General features: G+C 43.5%; 2 protein-coding genes across 2 annotated transcripts; one reads left to right on the top strand and one right to left on the bottom strand.

Moving 5' to 3' along the window:
- The first annotated feature begins 2319 nt into the window (after positions 1 to 2319).
- cldn5b (claudin 5b) lies at positions 2320 to 3457 on the top strand. The gene has a single exon (XM_080510624.1). It carries the CDS (start codon positions 2383 to 2385, stop codon positions 3028 to 3030), a length of 648 nt encoding a protein of 215 aa, XP_080366750.1. The 5' UTR covers positions 2320 to 2382; the 3' UTR covers positions 3031 to 3457.
- Positions 3458 to 6168: 2711 nt separating this feature from the next.
- Positions 6169 to 13145, bottom strand: acads (acyl-CoA dehydrogenase short chain). Its single transcript, XM_080510325.1, has 10 exons — positions 13057 to 13145; positions 10946 to 11106; positions 10280 to 10429; positions 10080 to 10191; positions 9065 to 9216; positions 8800 to 8970; positions 7843 to 7980; positions 7647 to 7742; positions 7510 to 7566; positions 6169 to 7422 (listed from the first exon to the last, which is right to left on the bottom strand). Exons 1-10 carry the CDS (start codon positions 13082 to 13084, stop codon positions 7270 to 7272), a joined length of 1218 nt encoding a protein of 405 aa, XP_080366451.1. The 5' UTR covers positions 13085 to 13145; the 3' UTR covers positions 6169 to 7269.
- Between the last annotated feature and the right edge of the window lie 1037 nt (positions 13146 to 14182).

Raw genomic sequence — 14182 nt, forward strand, 5'->3', positions numbered from 1 at the left:
AAGCATCTGGCTTTCTGAGGACACACACACACACACACACACACACACACACACACACACACACACACACACACACACACACACATGCACGTGTTTCAATCCCCACTGTCTGTAATTCCTCTGAAACCGAGAGGAAGTTGGTCTTCATGACCCACTCACCTGCTACGTGACATCATCCTCTGTGTGTCCCTGTGTGTGTGTGTGTGTGTGTGTGTGTGTGTGTGTGTGTGTGTGTGTGTGTGTGTGTGTGTGTGTGTGTGTGTGTGTGTGTGTGTGTGTGTGTGTGTGTGTGTGTGTGTGTGTGTGTCTCAGTAATGATGTTTCCAGATGCAGCGCTGATTGTTTGGCTGCAGGAATGTTGTTTGTCGGCGTGTTGACGTCCAGGTTGGGACGCCTGCTGACCTCAATCTGAAATCTTCGGGTCAAACCGATAAAAACGGAGAGTCTGTCCTCAGTTTGTCCTCCGTCTGTCCTCCATGTGTCCTCCGTCGCTCCTCCGTCTCTCCTCCATCGATCCTCCGCCTGTCCTCCGTCTCTCTTCCCTCCGTCCTCCGTCTGTCCACTGGGACAAATAATTCACCGATCGGATCAGAAACACACACATAAGAGTCAGACGGGCCGTAAAAAAATAACAAGAACGCGACTTAACAACTAATATGAATTTCTTACAACTTTAATAAAAATGTCACGATGGAGAAACAAGCAGAACCTTTAAAGAACCGGGTCAAAATCAAAACGTCTTCTTCAAAAGGGATCGTTACTAAAAGAGACGTCTGTATCGTCAGCATAGAGGTTGATGTCGTCTGATTGTTCCTGTATAGAATGAACAACAGTGGTCCCAGGGTTGAGCCCTGCGGGACGCCGTGAGCTACACATGAGGATCACGACACTCCGATTTCTAACAATTAAGTCCCAAAACAACTCTTAAATATTCACTTCTGTCTCCTTTTAAATGTTTTATCAATGACCTCAGGAGCTTTGTTGACCCCGTGACCCACATCTTTGAACTCAGTCGCCTCATTTCTTTTTTTGTTTATTTATTTTTTCTTTCTTGCCTGCAGTTTTAACCCATTTTGCTTTCTGGGGCTTTGACAAACACACAGAGGAGCCCAGCGGATGTCCGGAGGACTGATGGGTCCCATTGTGCTCCGACGGGCGCTGCTGAAAAGCTTTGCAGTGTTTTTTTGTTTTGTGTTTCTGAGCATGAGGGGGGAGGGGGGGGGGGGGGCATCCTGAGCAGAGTGACATAGGGGTAGGGGGGGTTGAAGGGACCGCGGGTTCTGTTCTTGGGCCATGGATTTCCATTTGTGCTTGACGAGTCAAAAACGGTGCGTTCAGGTACCATGAAAAAAATGGGAACAAACACAACGTCATCAATCAACTTTTTAATACAGATGTCACACGATTTAAAAATTATTTATTATTTGCAATTTTCCTGAAAGTAAAGATGTATTGGACGGAGGCCACGCCCCTTTTTGGAGGCGGGGGGATCGGTTGCATGAATGTGTGATTAGTTCAACGACCTCCAGTTTTTATTATTTTTTTCCACTAATTTAAAAATAAATAAATAAATAAATGCTTGTTCTGTGAAGAGACTGTGGTTTTAGGCAGCTGTCCGTCATTCGGACGCTCAATTTTCAGAAAATACGGCCGAAGAAATAGTGGCCGTGTTTCTAAAAGCCTCTTAAAATATGTTTATGACGACTTCTCGATATCTAATTCATATTTTTACGCCAAAGTACAGCGATGTTGAAGCAGAGACGAGGGTTTTCCTCTCCGGGATGCTGAGGGATTCTATCTGCAGAATCTCCCCGACAGGATCTATTTAATTGTTCACTTCTAAAATGAAATGAGAAAAGGAAATAATTTTACTCTTAAGAGGCAAGATCCCCTCCAAAACAAAAGAAAAACTGACCATTTCTGGCGAGAAACCGAAGTGACTCACTGCAGTGTTCTGAATAGTAGAGGAGGAGGAGGAAATGGGAGGAAGAAACGGAAGGAGAGAGAGCGGAGGAATGGAGGAGTCAGAGGGTGGAGAGAGAGAAGTGAAAATGGGTGAACGTGAGGATGAACGGTGGAAAAACGGTGAAATTCATCCTCGTTCTCGCCGGTGAATCACTGCAGAGAAGCGAATCACAGGAAACCTCCTCCAGTTGCGCTCCTGCTACCCCCCCCCCCCCCCCCCCCCCCCTCCCGCACGCTCCCCTCATTGGTCGAGCCGGAGACGCACCAGCACCCGATTGGTGGAAAGTTCGCCGGCTCGTCTGGCGGCGTGATAAATGAAAAGTCCCAGCTGCGCGTAAGAGCGCAGAAGGCGTCCTGACGCACCGAGGAACCAGACGCACATCTGGACCAGCCGAAGAAGAAGAAGAACCGGGAGCCATGATCTCTGCGTGTCTGGAGTTCCTGGGCCTGGCGCTGTGCGTGTCGGGCTCGCTGCTCGTCATGGTGGCCTGCGGCCTGCCCATGTGGAAGGTCACCGCCTTCATCGACTCCAACATCGTGGTGGCGCAGACGATCTGGGACGGCCTGTGGATGTCGTGCGTCGTGCAGAGCACGGGCCAGATGCAGTGCAAGGTGCACGACTCGGTGCTCGCGCTGGCGCAGGACCTGCAGACGGCGCGCGCGCTCACCGTCGTGGCCGCGGTGCTCGGCGCGGTCGCGCTCGCGGTGACGGTGGCGGGCGCGCAGTGCACCAACTGCATCCGCGACGAGGCGGTGAAGGCGCGCGTGGTGCACGCCGGCGGCGTGGTGTACATCGCGAGCGGCCTCTTCGTGCTCGTGCCGCTGTGCTGGATGGCCAACAACATCATCGTGGACTTCCACAACCCGCAGGTGCCCCCCTCCAAGAAGCGGGAGATCGGCGCGGCCATCTACATCGGCTGGGCGGCCACCGCGCTGCTGCTGCTGGGGGGCACCCTGCTGTGCTGCTCCTTCTCCCAGGGCGTGCGGGGGGGCTACCCGATCAAGTGCGCCCCCACCAAGACGATCACGGCCACCGGGGACTTCGACAAGAAGCACTACGTGTAAAACGGATCCGTGTGGATCCGGTGGAGTCAATGCGTCTTTACGCATTTGGCACGAACTTTGCGTAAAAAAAAAAAAAAAAAAAAGTGCATTATGTGGCTTTTAATAGGACACACACTGGATTTGCAGGACGCACAGCGCACTGACTTTATATGACTGTTTTTTTTTTATCTGTAATATTTTATTTTTAAGACTTTAATGTACAAAAAGAAGCCAAATTTGCGTATTTTGCGGATCAAAATGTAAAAGTTTTCTATGTAAATATCTTCTGTTGTGTCGTTTTCTCAGTGTGAACGTGCAGCAGCCTCTTTCTCGATGTGCACTCATGTTGTGATCAAAGCAGGGAATTAGCATACGAATGGGTTCGTTGTACAGTTTTTTTGTTTTTTGTTTTTTCCAGGTCTTTTGTACTTCGTTTTTCTAATAAAGAAAAAAAAGAAAAGAAAGAATGAAATAATTTTGAGCTTTTGGACTGTTTTCATTTCCTGATTGGACAAGTTTCCCTGTCAATGAGTTTGTTTTCCTGAAATCGGGTCATTCTCGTGGGAAAACCCTTCATGTGGGGGGAGGAGGAGGAGGAGGAGGGGGGAGGGGGAGGAGGGGGAGGAGGAGGGGGAGGAGGAGGAGGAGGGGGCGGTGGATGGAGGAAGACACATTATTTATTTATTTGTGAACACATCAAGTTTTATATCCTGCTAGAAAATCCCATTAACACACAATAAGCATCTTTAAAAAAAAAAAAAGTAAAGATTAATAAAGATAAACATAATTAACATTTGGTAGATGTTTTATTTACTCATATTCAACCATAAAACAAAAGAGCACACACTCCTTTTCACCATCGACTTACAAATGATTGTTCATGCAGGCTTCTGGAAGGTAACAATAATAAAAAACTTCAGAATGTATTTATTTATTTGGCAGATGTGACTTCTGTCATATCTTTATTATTTAGTTTGTTCGGTCTTATTGTACTTTTAATTTTTTTTAAACAAACATGAGGAAATGCTTTTTATTTTAAAAATAATTTTTAAAAGATACTACAATCATAAATGTCACTCTATAATAAAATCATTCTTATGAATATATATTCTTTAAATTAATCAAATATTTTTAATTGGTTTTTCACATTGTCATTAAGCAGGATTTTTTAAATAATATTTAATAATATGTTAATGTTTGATAATATATGTTTAAGTCATGTATATTATTTTTGGGACTTTTAAAAAATATTTTTTAAAACTTTTTTCTCAACAATAACAATCCTTATCATATATATCATTTATTTATTTGGATTTTTCCATTATTATTATTATTATCATCATAATTATGCAGGATTTGTTTAAATATAGAAAAAAAATAAGAATTTTTACTGTACTTGTTAAATTTGTTTAAAAATATTTTACTTTATTTTTTTTTCTTTGAAAGAAAATAAGATTTTATTTATTAAAATGTATTTTGCATGTTTAAACCTCATCCTATATTCTGATTCGTCCTAAAACTTTAGTATTTCTCGGATCCTCCTTTCTACTTTTCAAGTTTTGTTTTTCAACAGGACTTGCAAATAAAAGTAAAAGGTCTATAAAGTGATGTCTGAACGTGGAAACGGTCCAACACGGGCGGAGCGTTGAGAACAATAGCTCATCAAGCAGCCCCCCCCCCCCCCCACCCCCCACCCCCCCCAGAAAACAAGGCTGCACGTGCGCGTGTTTGTTTGCGAAATGAGGGAAACAAACAATGGCCCAGTAAATGTAAATGACGTAAACAACAATCAGCTCGCGGGGGTTTTTTTTCACACGGCCGGCCGGCCGGAGCCCCGGAGGAGCGGCGGGCCGCCGAGCACAATGTGGCCGCCGCCCATCGCCCATCGCCCGGATCAACAATCAGCAGGAAGCCTGGCCGGGGGGCAATCAGGGCCCTCACGTGGACGCGCGGGAGCGCGCGCACACACACACACACACACACACGGAAAGTGGGGCAAATCCATTACTGGAATGTCGCAGACTAATTGTTTGTGTTTCCTGTTGGAGCTCCAGATTAATTACAACAGTTTAGACTGAGACTATTTTAGTTTAAATCACATTAGACTTGGTTTCAGTTAAACTCGCGTGAGAAGTCGATTTAAAACACTTTTGTTATTTGGGATTAAAGCAATTAAACCGGTTTAAATGCAGATTACCTGAAATAACTATTTTTTTTTTTTTTTTTTTTAACTCAGCAGCTGCTACTGGTTATTATTGAGATTTCTTTAAAAACGTGTCATAAATGTATATCTAATAAGGAAAGTTCATACATGCGTCATTGAAGTTACATTATTTTGAAAAGGTGTATTTTTATGCCGGAAATTTTCGGTTTTTTGTCACTTAGATGCAATTTTTTTTTCTTTTATGTTGTTAAGATCTTTATATTATATAATTCCACCAGCATTATGATATGGAAAACACAACTTTAAACAATGGGATGATGTCATTCGTATAAAATTATTATTCAAATCAAAATTCCATTTTTTGTTTTTTTTAAACTTGGTTTTAATCAAACTAAACCATTTAAAGGTTTTAAGTTATACTAGTTTAAGACGAGATTATACTAATTTAACTAAATACAGTAATGTAAGAAAAAAATATATTCTATAAATATATTGAATAAATAAAAAGTAAAAATATGTGGTATATAATACAATAATGTTAATATTTCATGAAAAGACTAGTTTTGAAAAAAAAAACTAAAAACATTTTAAATAAATAAAAAGTAAAAAAAAAACTCCTGGTATATATACACAATGTTAATATTTCATTAAAAGACTAGTTTTGGAAAAAAATATATTCTATAAATATATTGAATAAATAAAAAGTAAAAAAATCTATTTTGTGGTATATAATACAATAATGTTAAGATTTCATTAAGAGACTAGTTTTGAAAAAAAATTCTATAAATAAATATTCTATAAATATATTGAATAAATAAAAAGTTGAAAAAAACGAAATTTTCTGGAATACAATACAATAATGTTAATATTTCATTAAAAGACTAGTTTTGAATATATATATATATATATATAATAAATAAAAGTTATTTTTTCTCTTCAGGTGACTTGAAGCAGCTTCTTCATGTGGAACAAATAAAATAATGACGCAGTTTATCTTTAAACATTTAATCAGGCTCATAAATCCATTCTGCAAAGTTGAAAAAAAATCCACAAATCCTTCTCATCGTCTACAAAGTCCCATAATTGTGTTTGAACCGCGTCGTCTGCACACAATAAATTACATTCAAATATGTACAAGCTGCTGAGGCAGCGGAGGTGTGAGACGCCACTCGTTCACCGCTTCGCCTCCGGCGCAGAAAGTGAGACGGAGACACTGATTCAGAATCAGTTTTCTCTCTCAGACTCGTTCGGTGATCAAAGAGTCAGGACAGAAGCTGGAAGGGTCAATCAGGAGACGTGGAGGCTCTCCGTCGCCCTCTGCTGGCGGAGCAAATCCACTCTCAAGGGTCAGTTCACACTAATATTTACCAATTATGTGTATTAAACACTCAGGCAAGCGAAAGACTGGGGGGAAAAAATGACAAATATCTACTGTTTTGATGTCTGCAGTTCCTGCAGTGGCCACTAGAGGTCAGTGCAGCCCGCGAGGCTTAAAGTCTATGAAATAATCTCTTTTGGGTTTTTCTTTTACAAATATATAAATCTTCAGCTGTGGATTGGAAATTAAAGATGAATTTATTATTTTAAGAAAAAAAAAAAAGCCATGAAAAGACACTTCAATTTAGTTTAAACGCTAATAAACAGGATCAAAGTGTTACAGGATCAAAGTGTAAAAAGTGACTATTTCAGCTCATTTAAGCGTCTTTATTCATCTCATGTCTTTGTGTATTTCTGCACATCTGATGCATCTTTCAAACCACGTTTAAGCTCATATCGCCCTGATTTACTCAACTTATTTCAGTTAACCTACATTTAAAAAAAAAAAAAATCCCTTTATTAAACTGTGAAAAACTAAAAAGCGGAAAAATTTAATTTTTGCCAATTTCTCGGAATAATCTGCCCCCATAATTTTGAAGAATCAAAAAAAAAAAAGTTTATTTCACGTCTAAAACGTTGGTTTTATTCGTCTTTTCCGGGCCGTTGGGTTGAACGGAGGTGAACTGACCCTTGGCTAGCGGCGCGGTCTTTCAAAGACCCCCGGGTTTCCTGGACGTCTCGACTCGCCCTAGCGCCGCTCCGCGGGGGGGGTCCTTCCCTTACAGCTGGTACTCCTTCAGCACCTGGCCGGCGATGACCAGCCGCTGGATCTCGCTGGTCCCCTCGTAGATCTCTGTGATCCTGGCGTCCCGGTAGTGGCGCTCGGCCGGCATGTCGGTCACGTAGCCCATCCCCCCCAGGACCTGGATGGCCTGACGGGGGGGAAACGCTCAATCGTTGACAAACAAAACCAAAAAAATAAAACGGCACCTTTTAAAAAGGGGGGAGGGGGTTTGTACCTGGTGTGCGCAGAACGTCGCCGCCTCGGACGCCGCTAGCTTTGCCATCGCCGCCTCCTGTGAAGGTGTAGGGGGGGGGGGGGTGAGTAATCTATTACTCTGCGAGAGGACGAGGCGGTTTTAAAAAGACCGGGTACCTTGGTGAAGGGTTTCCTGGAGTCTCGGAGGATGGCGGCCTTCCAGGTGAGCAGGCGAGCGCTCTCCACCGCTAGCGCCATGTCGGCTAGCTTGAACTGGAAGAGAGGCGACGCAGTGTGACGTCGTGGCTCCGCCCCCTCACCCACCCTAGCCCCGCCCTCCACGTGAACCAGTATTGTAACTTTTCCGTCTCACCTGTACGGCCTGCAGTTTCCCGATCGGCGCGCCGAAGGCGCTACGCTTTAGCGCGTAGTCGGCGGCACAGTCCAGAGAGGCCTGGGCGATACCGAGAGCCTGCGCCGCGATGCCGATCCGCCCGCTGTCCAGCGTTTGCTGAAGGAGGGAGGGAGAGAGCGAGAGAGCGAGAGAGAGAGAGAGAGACGGAGAGAGACAGAGAGAGAGAGAGATTTACCACCGCGTTACACCAGATTTATCAACTTTTTTTTTTTTTTTTAAGTTTTTGCCGCTAAGGTATGACGTTTCGGGTGAAAACGCATCGTTTCAGAAAAGTTCCGGCGACGTTTTGAAAAGGACGTCCCTTTACGCTGAAGACAATGTGGTTTTCATGTTTGGGGCCACGAGTTGGTGCTGTTGTTTGTTTTTGAAATGTACACACACACACACACAAAAAGTTTCGTTGTCCACCGTTTCCAAAGACATGTAGAATTTTTCTCCGTTTCCATGGAGACGGAGTATTTTTTCACCCGTTTCCACGGACACCGGGTGGGACCATTTGCAAAATGTTGCACGCTCCTCCGTTTCCGAGGCGACGGAACACTTTCTCAAAAAGTCGCGTTTTCCCACCAATTTCCAGACGGAGTGTTTTCACCCGTTTCTATGGCGACCCAGTCGGATCGCTTCCTTTCCTTTGTTTCCATGGACACGGGGGACGTTTTCCTCCATTGCCACGGAAACGAAGCGATTTGACAAACTTTCCTTTTCCTCCCATTCCCCATGGAGACGGAGCGATTTTTTAAAAAGTGGCGCTTTCCGTGGCATCTTTTCCCTCCATCTTCTCGGAGGCTGAGCGTTTTCACCCGTTTCCACGGAGACGGAGCACTTTCAAAATAAAAGTTGCGTTCTCCGCGGCTCCCGGGGCGCGCGACCATACGTTTCTCCGCTCTAAAGCACGGCGGCGGCGCGAAGGCCCACCATGGCGATCTTGAAGCCGGCGCCTCGGGGACCTAGCATGTGGTCCAGCGGCACCCGGCAGTCCTCCAGGATGATGTTGGCGGTGGACGAGGCCCTGATGCCCAGCTTGTCCTCCTTCTTGCCCAGAGAAAGACCCGGGTGTGGCATGGGGACCAGGAAGGCGCTGATACCCTGCACACACACACACACACACACACACACAGAGAGTCAGGACCGCCGCTAGCCCGCCGTCCCGTCGCGGGCTAGCGGCTAGCGGCCGCCGTGCCTTGTGTTTGAGCTTCCTGTCGGTGGTGGCGAACACGACGGTGGCCGAGGCGTCCCAGCTGTTGGTGATCCAGGCCTTGGTGCCGTTCAGGACCCACTCGTCTCCGTCCTGACGGGCCGTCGTGGAGGCGGCGCCGGCGTCGCTCCCGTTGCCTGGGAAACGCAACCCAAGGGAACAAAAAAACAACAAACAAAACAACAAACTTCTTAAATAGAAGAAAGAAGCAGAAGATTAAAGTCGATCGAGTCAGAAGTAAGTAATCTAACTTGTGGTAACACCAGATTATAGAGCATCTTCCTCCTCTAACATCCAGATTATAGAGCATCTTCCAACTCTAAAATCAGATTATAGAGCATCTTCCTCCTAGAAAATCAGATTATAGAGCACCTTCCCCCCTAACACCAGATTATAGAGCATCTTCCACCTCTAACACCAGATTATAGAGCATCTTCCTCCTCTCACATCAGATTATAGAGCATCTTCCTCCTCTCACATCAGATTATAGAGCATCTTCCTCCTCTAATCCAGATTATAGATCATCTTCCTCCTCTAACATCAGATTATAGAGCATCTTCCTCCTCTAACATCCAGATTATAGAGCATCTTCCTCCGCTCAGATTATAGAGCATCTTCCTCCTCTAATGTCAGATTATAGAACATCTTCCTCCTCTAACATCAGATTATAGAACATCTTCCTCCTCTAATCCAGATTATAGAGCATCTTCCTCCTCTAATCCAGATTATAGAGCATCTTCCCCCTCTAACATCAGATTATAGAGCATCTTCCTCCTCTAACACCAGATTATAGAGCATCTTCCTCCTAACTGAAGTCACTCCAGATGAATTTAACAGTTCCAGAGTCCTTCTCTCCCCACTACCCAGTAAAAGGAACTTCTCCAACGCCGTTAATCCCAACAGAAGCACGATATCAGGACCTAATCTCAGGCCGGGATGAACAGAGCGTCTCCGACCTCCGACCCCGGTTTGTGGGCGGGGCCAGTGCCGGTGTGTTTACCTGGCTCGCTGAGGGCGAAGCAGCCCACCTTGTCCCCGGTGGTGAACGGCGTGACCCACGCCTTCTTCTGCTCCTCCGAGCCGAACTTCAAGATGGGGCCGATGTACAGGGACTGACGGAGACCACACACACACACACACATAAGGAAACACACACACACACACACACACTACCTCTGTGTGTGTGTGTGTAAGACGTACGTTGTTGACGGAGACGACCACGCCGGTGCTGGCGCAGCCGCGGCTGATCTCCTCCATGGCCAGGCTGTAGGCCAGGTAGTCCATCCCGGCTCCGCCCAGCTCCTCCGGCACCTCCATCGCCATGACGCCCATCTGGCCCAACTCCTGGATCTGGACGCACAACGGCCACGGCACCATCGTCAATCCCCCACATTCACCCCCCCCCCTCCCCCACCGGGTCAGTTTGTTGTTGTTTTAGGTTAAAAAAAAAAAAAAAAAAGTTTCAATTCAATGCATTTTAATGCTGATGCCAATGCCTGAGCATCAACACTTGTTAGCATGCCAATTAGCATGCTAACAAGTTTGTTCAATTGAGCTGAAATTTGGAGGGTGGCCTCATGGGGGCGCTGCGTTCACGGCACACTAGCTAATTAGCCGCCCCGCTAAGCTAGTTAGCGTAGCATGTCAGAGTGTAATATAACTCCAGATTCCAGGTCGGCCACACCTGGGAGGTATCCTCTGCGCTTTTCAGGCAAATCGCAGGTGTTAGCATCACATGCTAACAAGTTTGTTCAAATGAGCTGAAATTTGGAGGGTGGCCTCGTGGTTTTTTTAAAATCTGCAGGCCTCGTGAATGAACTTTTTAGGTCAATGACGACGGAACGTGGTTCCGCGGGATCTCGGTACCTGTTTGGCAGGGAAGGCGTGATCCTTGTCCAGTTGGGCGGCGATGGGCGTCAGCTCGCGGTCTGCGAAGTCTCTGCACGTCTGTCTCAAGAGCTGATGGGTGTCCGGGAGCTCGGCCAGCTGGGAGAGACTCCGGCAGCCGCCGACGCACAGGCGAAGAGCTGGAGGAGAGAGGAAGAACACAAAAAGTTTATTAAATAATCACCCTGCAGAGCAACGTTGAGACCAGTGGTTTTCAACCTTTTCTGAGCCAAGGCACACTTTTGTCTTTGGAAAAATCTGGAGGCACACCACCACCACCCGGAAATGTTCAAATGTGAAACTCTGTAGCCTCTATTAACAATATAAAGTCATTCTCATCAAAGTTTTATCAACAGGAATCAAATAAATACAGAAAAAAAGTATTTCCCAATTTCTTTTTTTTAATAGTGCCTCCCTCAGTGTGAAACCTGGACCTGATGGATGAAGAGCTGAGATCCTGGTTCACATTCTTCCTTTTCAAAAACTTCTCCATCACTGTCACTGACACAGTACTTTGATACAAGATGGTAGCAGGAGGTGGAGATGAACCACACTGACGTCTGTCACTTTACATTTCACCGGCAAAGTTCTGTGCTGCCCTCTAGTGGCGAAGAGTATTTATACATGATTACTCTGCAACACACTGTCGGCTGTGAGAGCAAATGTTTTTTTTTGAAAAAAAAAAGGGAAATTGGATGATTTCCCACGGCTCACCTGACGAGATCTGGAGGAAACACCAGTGGTTGAAAAACTCAAACGAACTCAAAGTGCTTCAGCCATGAAGAGAAATCAGGTTTATACGTTACCAAAGACAAGCTAATTAAATTGGATAGCGTAGGAAAATCAAACGATGTTTATTTTATATGTTTTCTGGATTAAAAAAATGAAAATTTGTCATTTTCCATTATGTTGTTACTTTCTGGGCTAAAGTTTTGCATGTTTTCTAGACTTACTTGAATGAAGAAGATTAAACACATTTCATCATTTTTGCATTATGTAGCTGCTTTGCATCCTTTCTGGACTGAAAAGAAAATTAAACATTTGGTTCTTTTGCATCAGTTACCTTTAAACCTTTAAACATGGAATTTCTGCATCTTTTCTCGGCCAAAAAAACAAAACACGTTTGGTCAATTTGAGATATTTGGTTGCCTTCTGGGCTACAAATGCATTTTGCATTTGTTCTGGATTAAAAACAAAACAAAAACAGACGATTTTAATCCTTTTGCATCACGTAGTTGCTTTGGATAGAATATAAATGCTATTTTTGGATGTTTTTTTTATCTTTTCCTCTTAACTTTGATGATATACGTGTGATTTTTCTCACCTTGTGTCTCACAAAGACTAATCTACATCTTCTCAAAATAGTTATTGTGTCATTTTCATTGTATTTCAACTATTCAAGGCTCCTGTTTTGAGGCTTATTAACCTTTATTTATGTCATTGTGGTCTCACAGTCGTCATTTAACCCTGCCTATTTAACATCTTTATATCTCGTATAGATCTTTTAGCATTTTACTGTTGATATTATGTCTCTATGGGGATCATTTTAGATTTAAATCTTCACTTTATTGTGTTTTGTTTCGATAGTTTCCTACTTTTCGAGGTCTTTGAACGCAGCACAGTACAGTTCAACGTGATGTGGGTGAAAGGTCACAATCAGCCTCAGTCTTCACCTTCACCTCACTGCAACACCCTTTATTCAGCGCCTCTGCACATTTTAAGCACATTTAACCTTATTCACTCTCATCGTGAGGGTTTATATTGGTTTATTAGTGATAAGTTAGCAGGCTAATTCAGCTCCGAATGGAGGCGAACGATTACACCGCGTTTATTGCGGCTTCCCTTACAGGTTGTAAGGTGAATGTGCTCGTTATTATACGTTTATTCCCCCAAATGTATGTAAGCTTCAGTGTTAAAGCGAGGTGTTTTGAAACTGGATCCAGATGCAGCTGCTGGTTATGAAGGCGGCTAAAGCTAACCTGCTTCCATTGAAGAGCGCGGAGGTGAGGCGAACGAGGACTGTCGTTTCTCCGTAAAGTTTCCTACCGTTACGGTGAGTCATTATGTCTTCGTCCCGTCCGTGCACTCACCTTTTCTTGCTGTAAAAAGCGCTGCCATGTCACTTTTCCTCCTCTCTTCATACGCAAAAGCTCCAGCACGCTGTATTTCACCGGGTTTCGTAAACGGCACCGATGCTTTCAGGAACATCCGGAATTTTTTTTAGACGAGCAATTGACGCGAGTCGCACAAAAAAGCGATATATTGAAACAATTAGTTTACAACGAATGAATTGGACTTTATGTTGAAGTTATAGGTTTTCCCACGTTCTTCGGGTATATTTGTTAATTGTTTTGTGCGTAATTTTAACTGTGCAAACGTTGCGTGAAATAGTTGTGTGACGTCCGAGCCGAGTTAAAACGACGATAGGCGATCGTGAAGGCATCACATGACGTTTCATGTCTCTTGGTGAATACAGTGTAATGTATTTCATTTTGAGGTTATTTTGTGCCTATTGTCAATATTTCGTTTTTGTAGTATTTTTCTGTGTCTTTCTGAATTTATTGTCTGTCAGTTTTAGTCACTTTTTTTTAATATTGTGGGACTTTTTGTGATCATTTTGTTCCTCTTGATGATTCCTTTGTGATCCTTCAGTGTTTTGTGTTGTGATTTAATATTTATTGGTGTCTTGGCTGGTTGTTTGTGTGTCTTAATGAAGTTTCTCTTGAAGGTTTTTTGTGTATTTTATTGATTCATATTGCATCACTTCAGTTTTTCCTCTGAGTTTTGAGTCTATTTATGTGATTTCGTGGTTATTCTGTGTTGATTTGTGGTAATTTTGCAGATTTTTAGGAGTCATTAATGAGATCACTTTTTACTTTAGGGTTTGTTTTGTGATTTATTTATTTTTTGGCTATTTTTGTGTCTTTTAGAATTAATATTTGTTTATTGAATCACTTTTCTGTCTATTTATTTATTTGAGGCATCTCTGTTAACTTTTACTTGCCTGTGTTATTTCATTTTATGTTATTTTAAAGGTTTTTTTCTGCATTTCTGTGGTCTTTTTGACATTTTTTGAATTCAGAATTCAAATTGTATGTTAAAATGAATATCGCATCTCTCCTTGTTTCAAATTTAGTACGTTTGAGGTTTTTTTTATATGTTTTTTGTGATCATTTTTATCTTTCCATTATTATTCTGTCCGACTTTCGTATCATT

This window comes from Blennius ocellaris, assembly GCF_963422515.1.
Source record: "Blennius ocellaris genome assembly, chromosome: 15".
Taxonomy (NCBI): Eukaryota; Metazoa; Chordata; class Actinopteri; order Blenniiformes; family Blenniidae; genus Blennius; species Blennius ocellaris.

Coding starts and splice junctions, on each gene's coding strand:
- cldn5b (XM_080510624.1), top strand. CDS start 2,383: ATGATCTCTGCGTGTCTGGAGTTCCTGGGCCTGGCGCTGTGCGTGTCG.
- acads (XM_080510325.1), bottom strand. CDS start 13,084: ATGGCAGCGCTTTTTACAGCAAGAAAAG. Junction 11,107..13,056: donor GCTTTTTACAGCAAGAAAAG/GTGAGTGCACGG, acceptor TCTCTCCTCCAG/CTCTTCGCCTGTGCGTCGGC. Junction 8,971..9,064: donor ACAGGAAGCTCAAACACAAG/GCACGGCGGCCG, acceptor GTGTGTGTGCAG/GGTATCAGCGCCTTCCTGGT.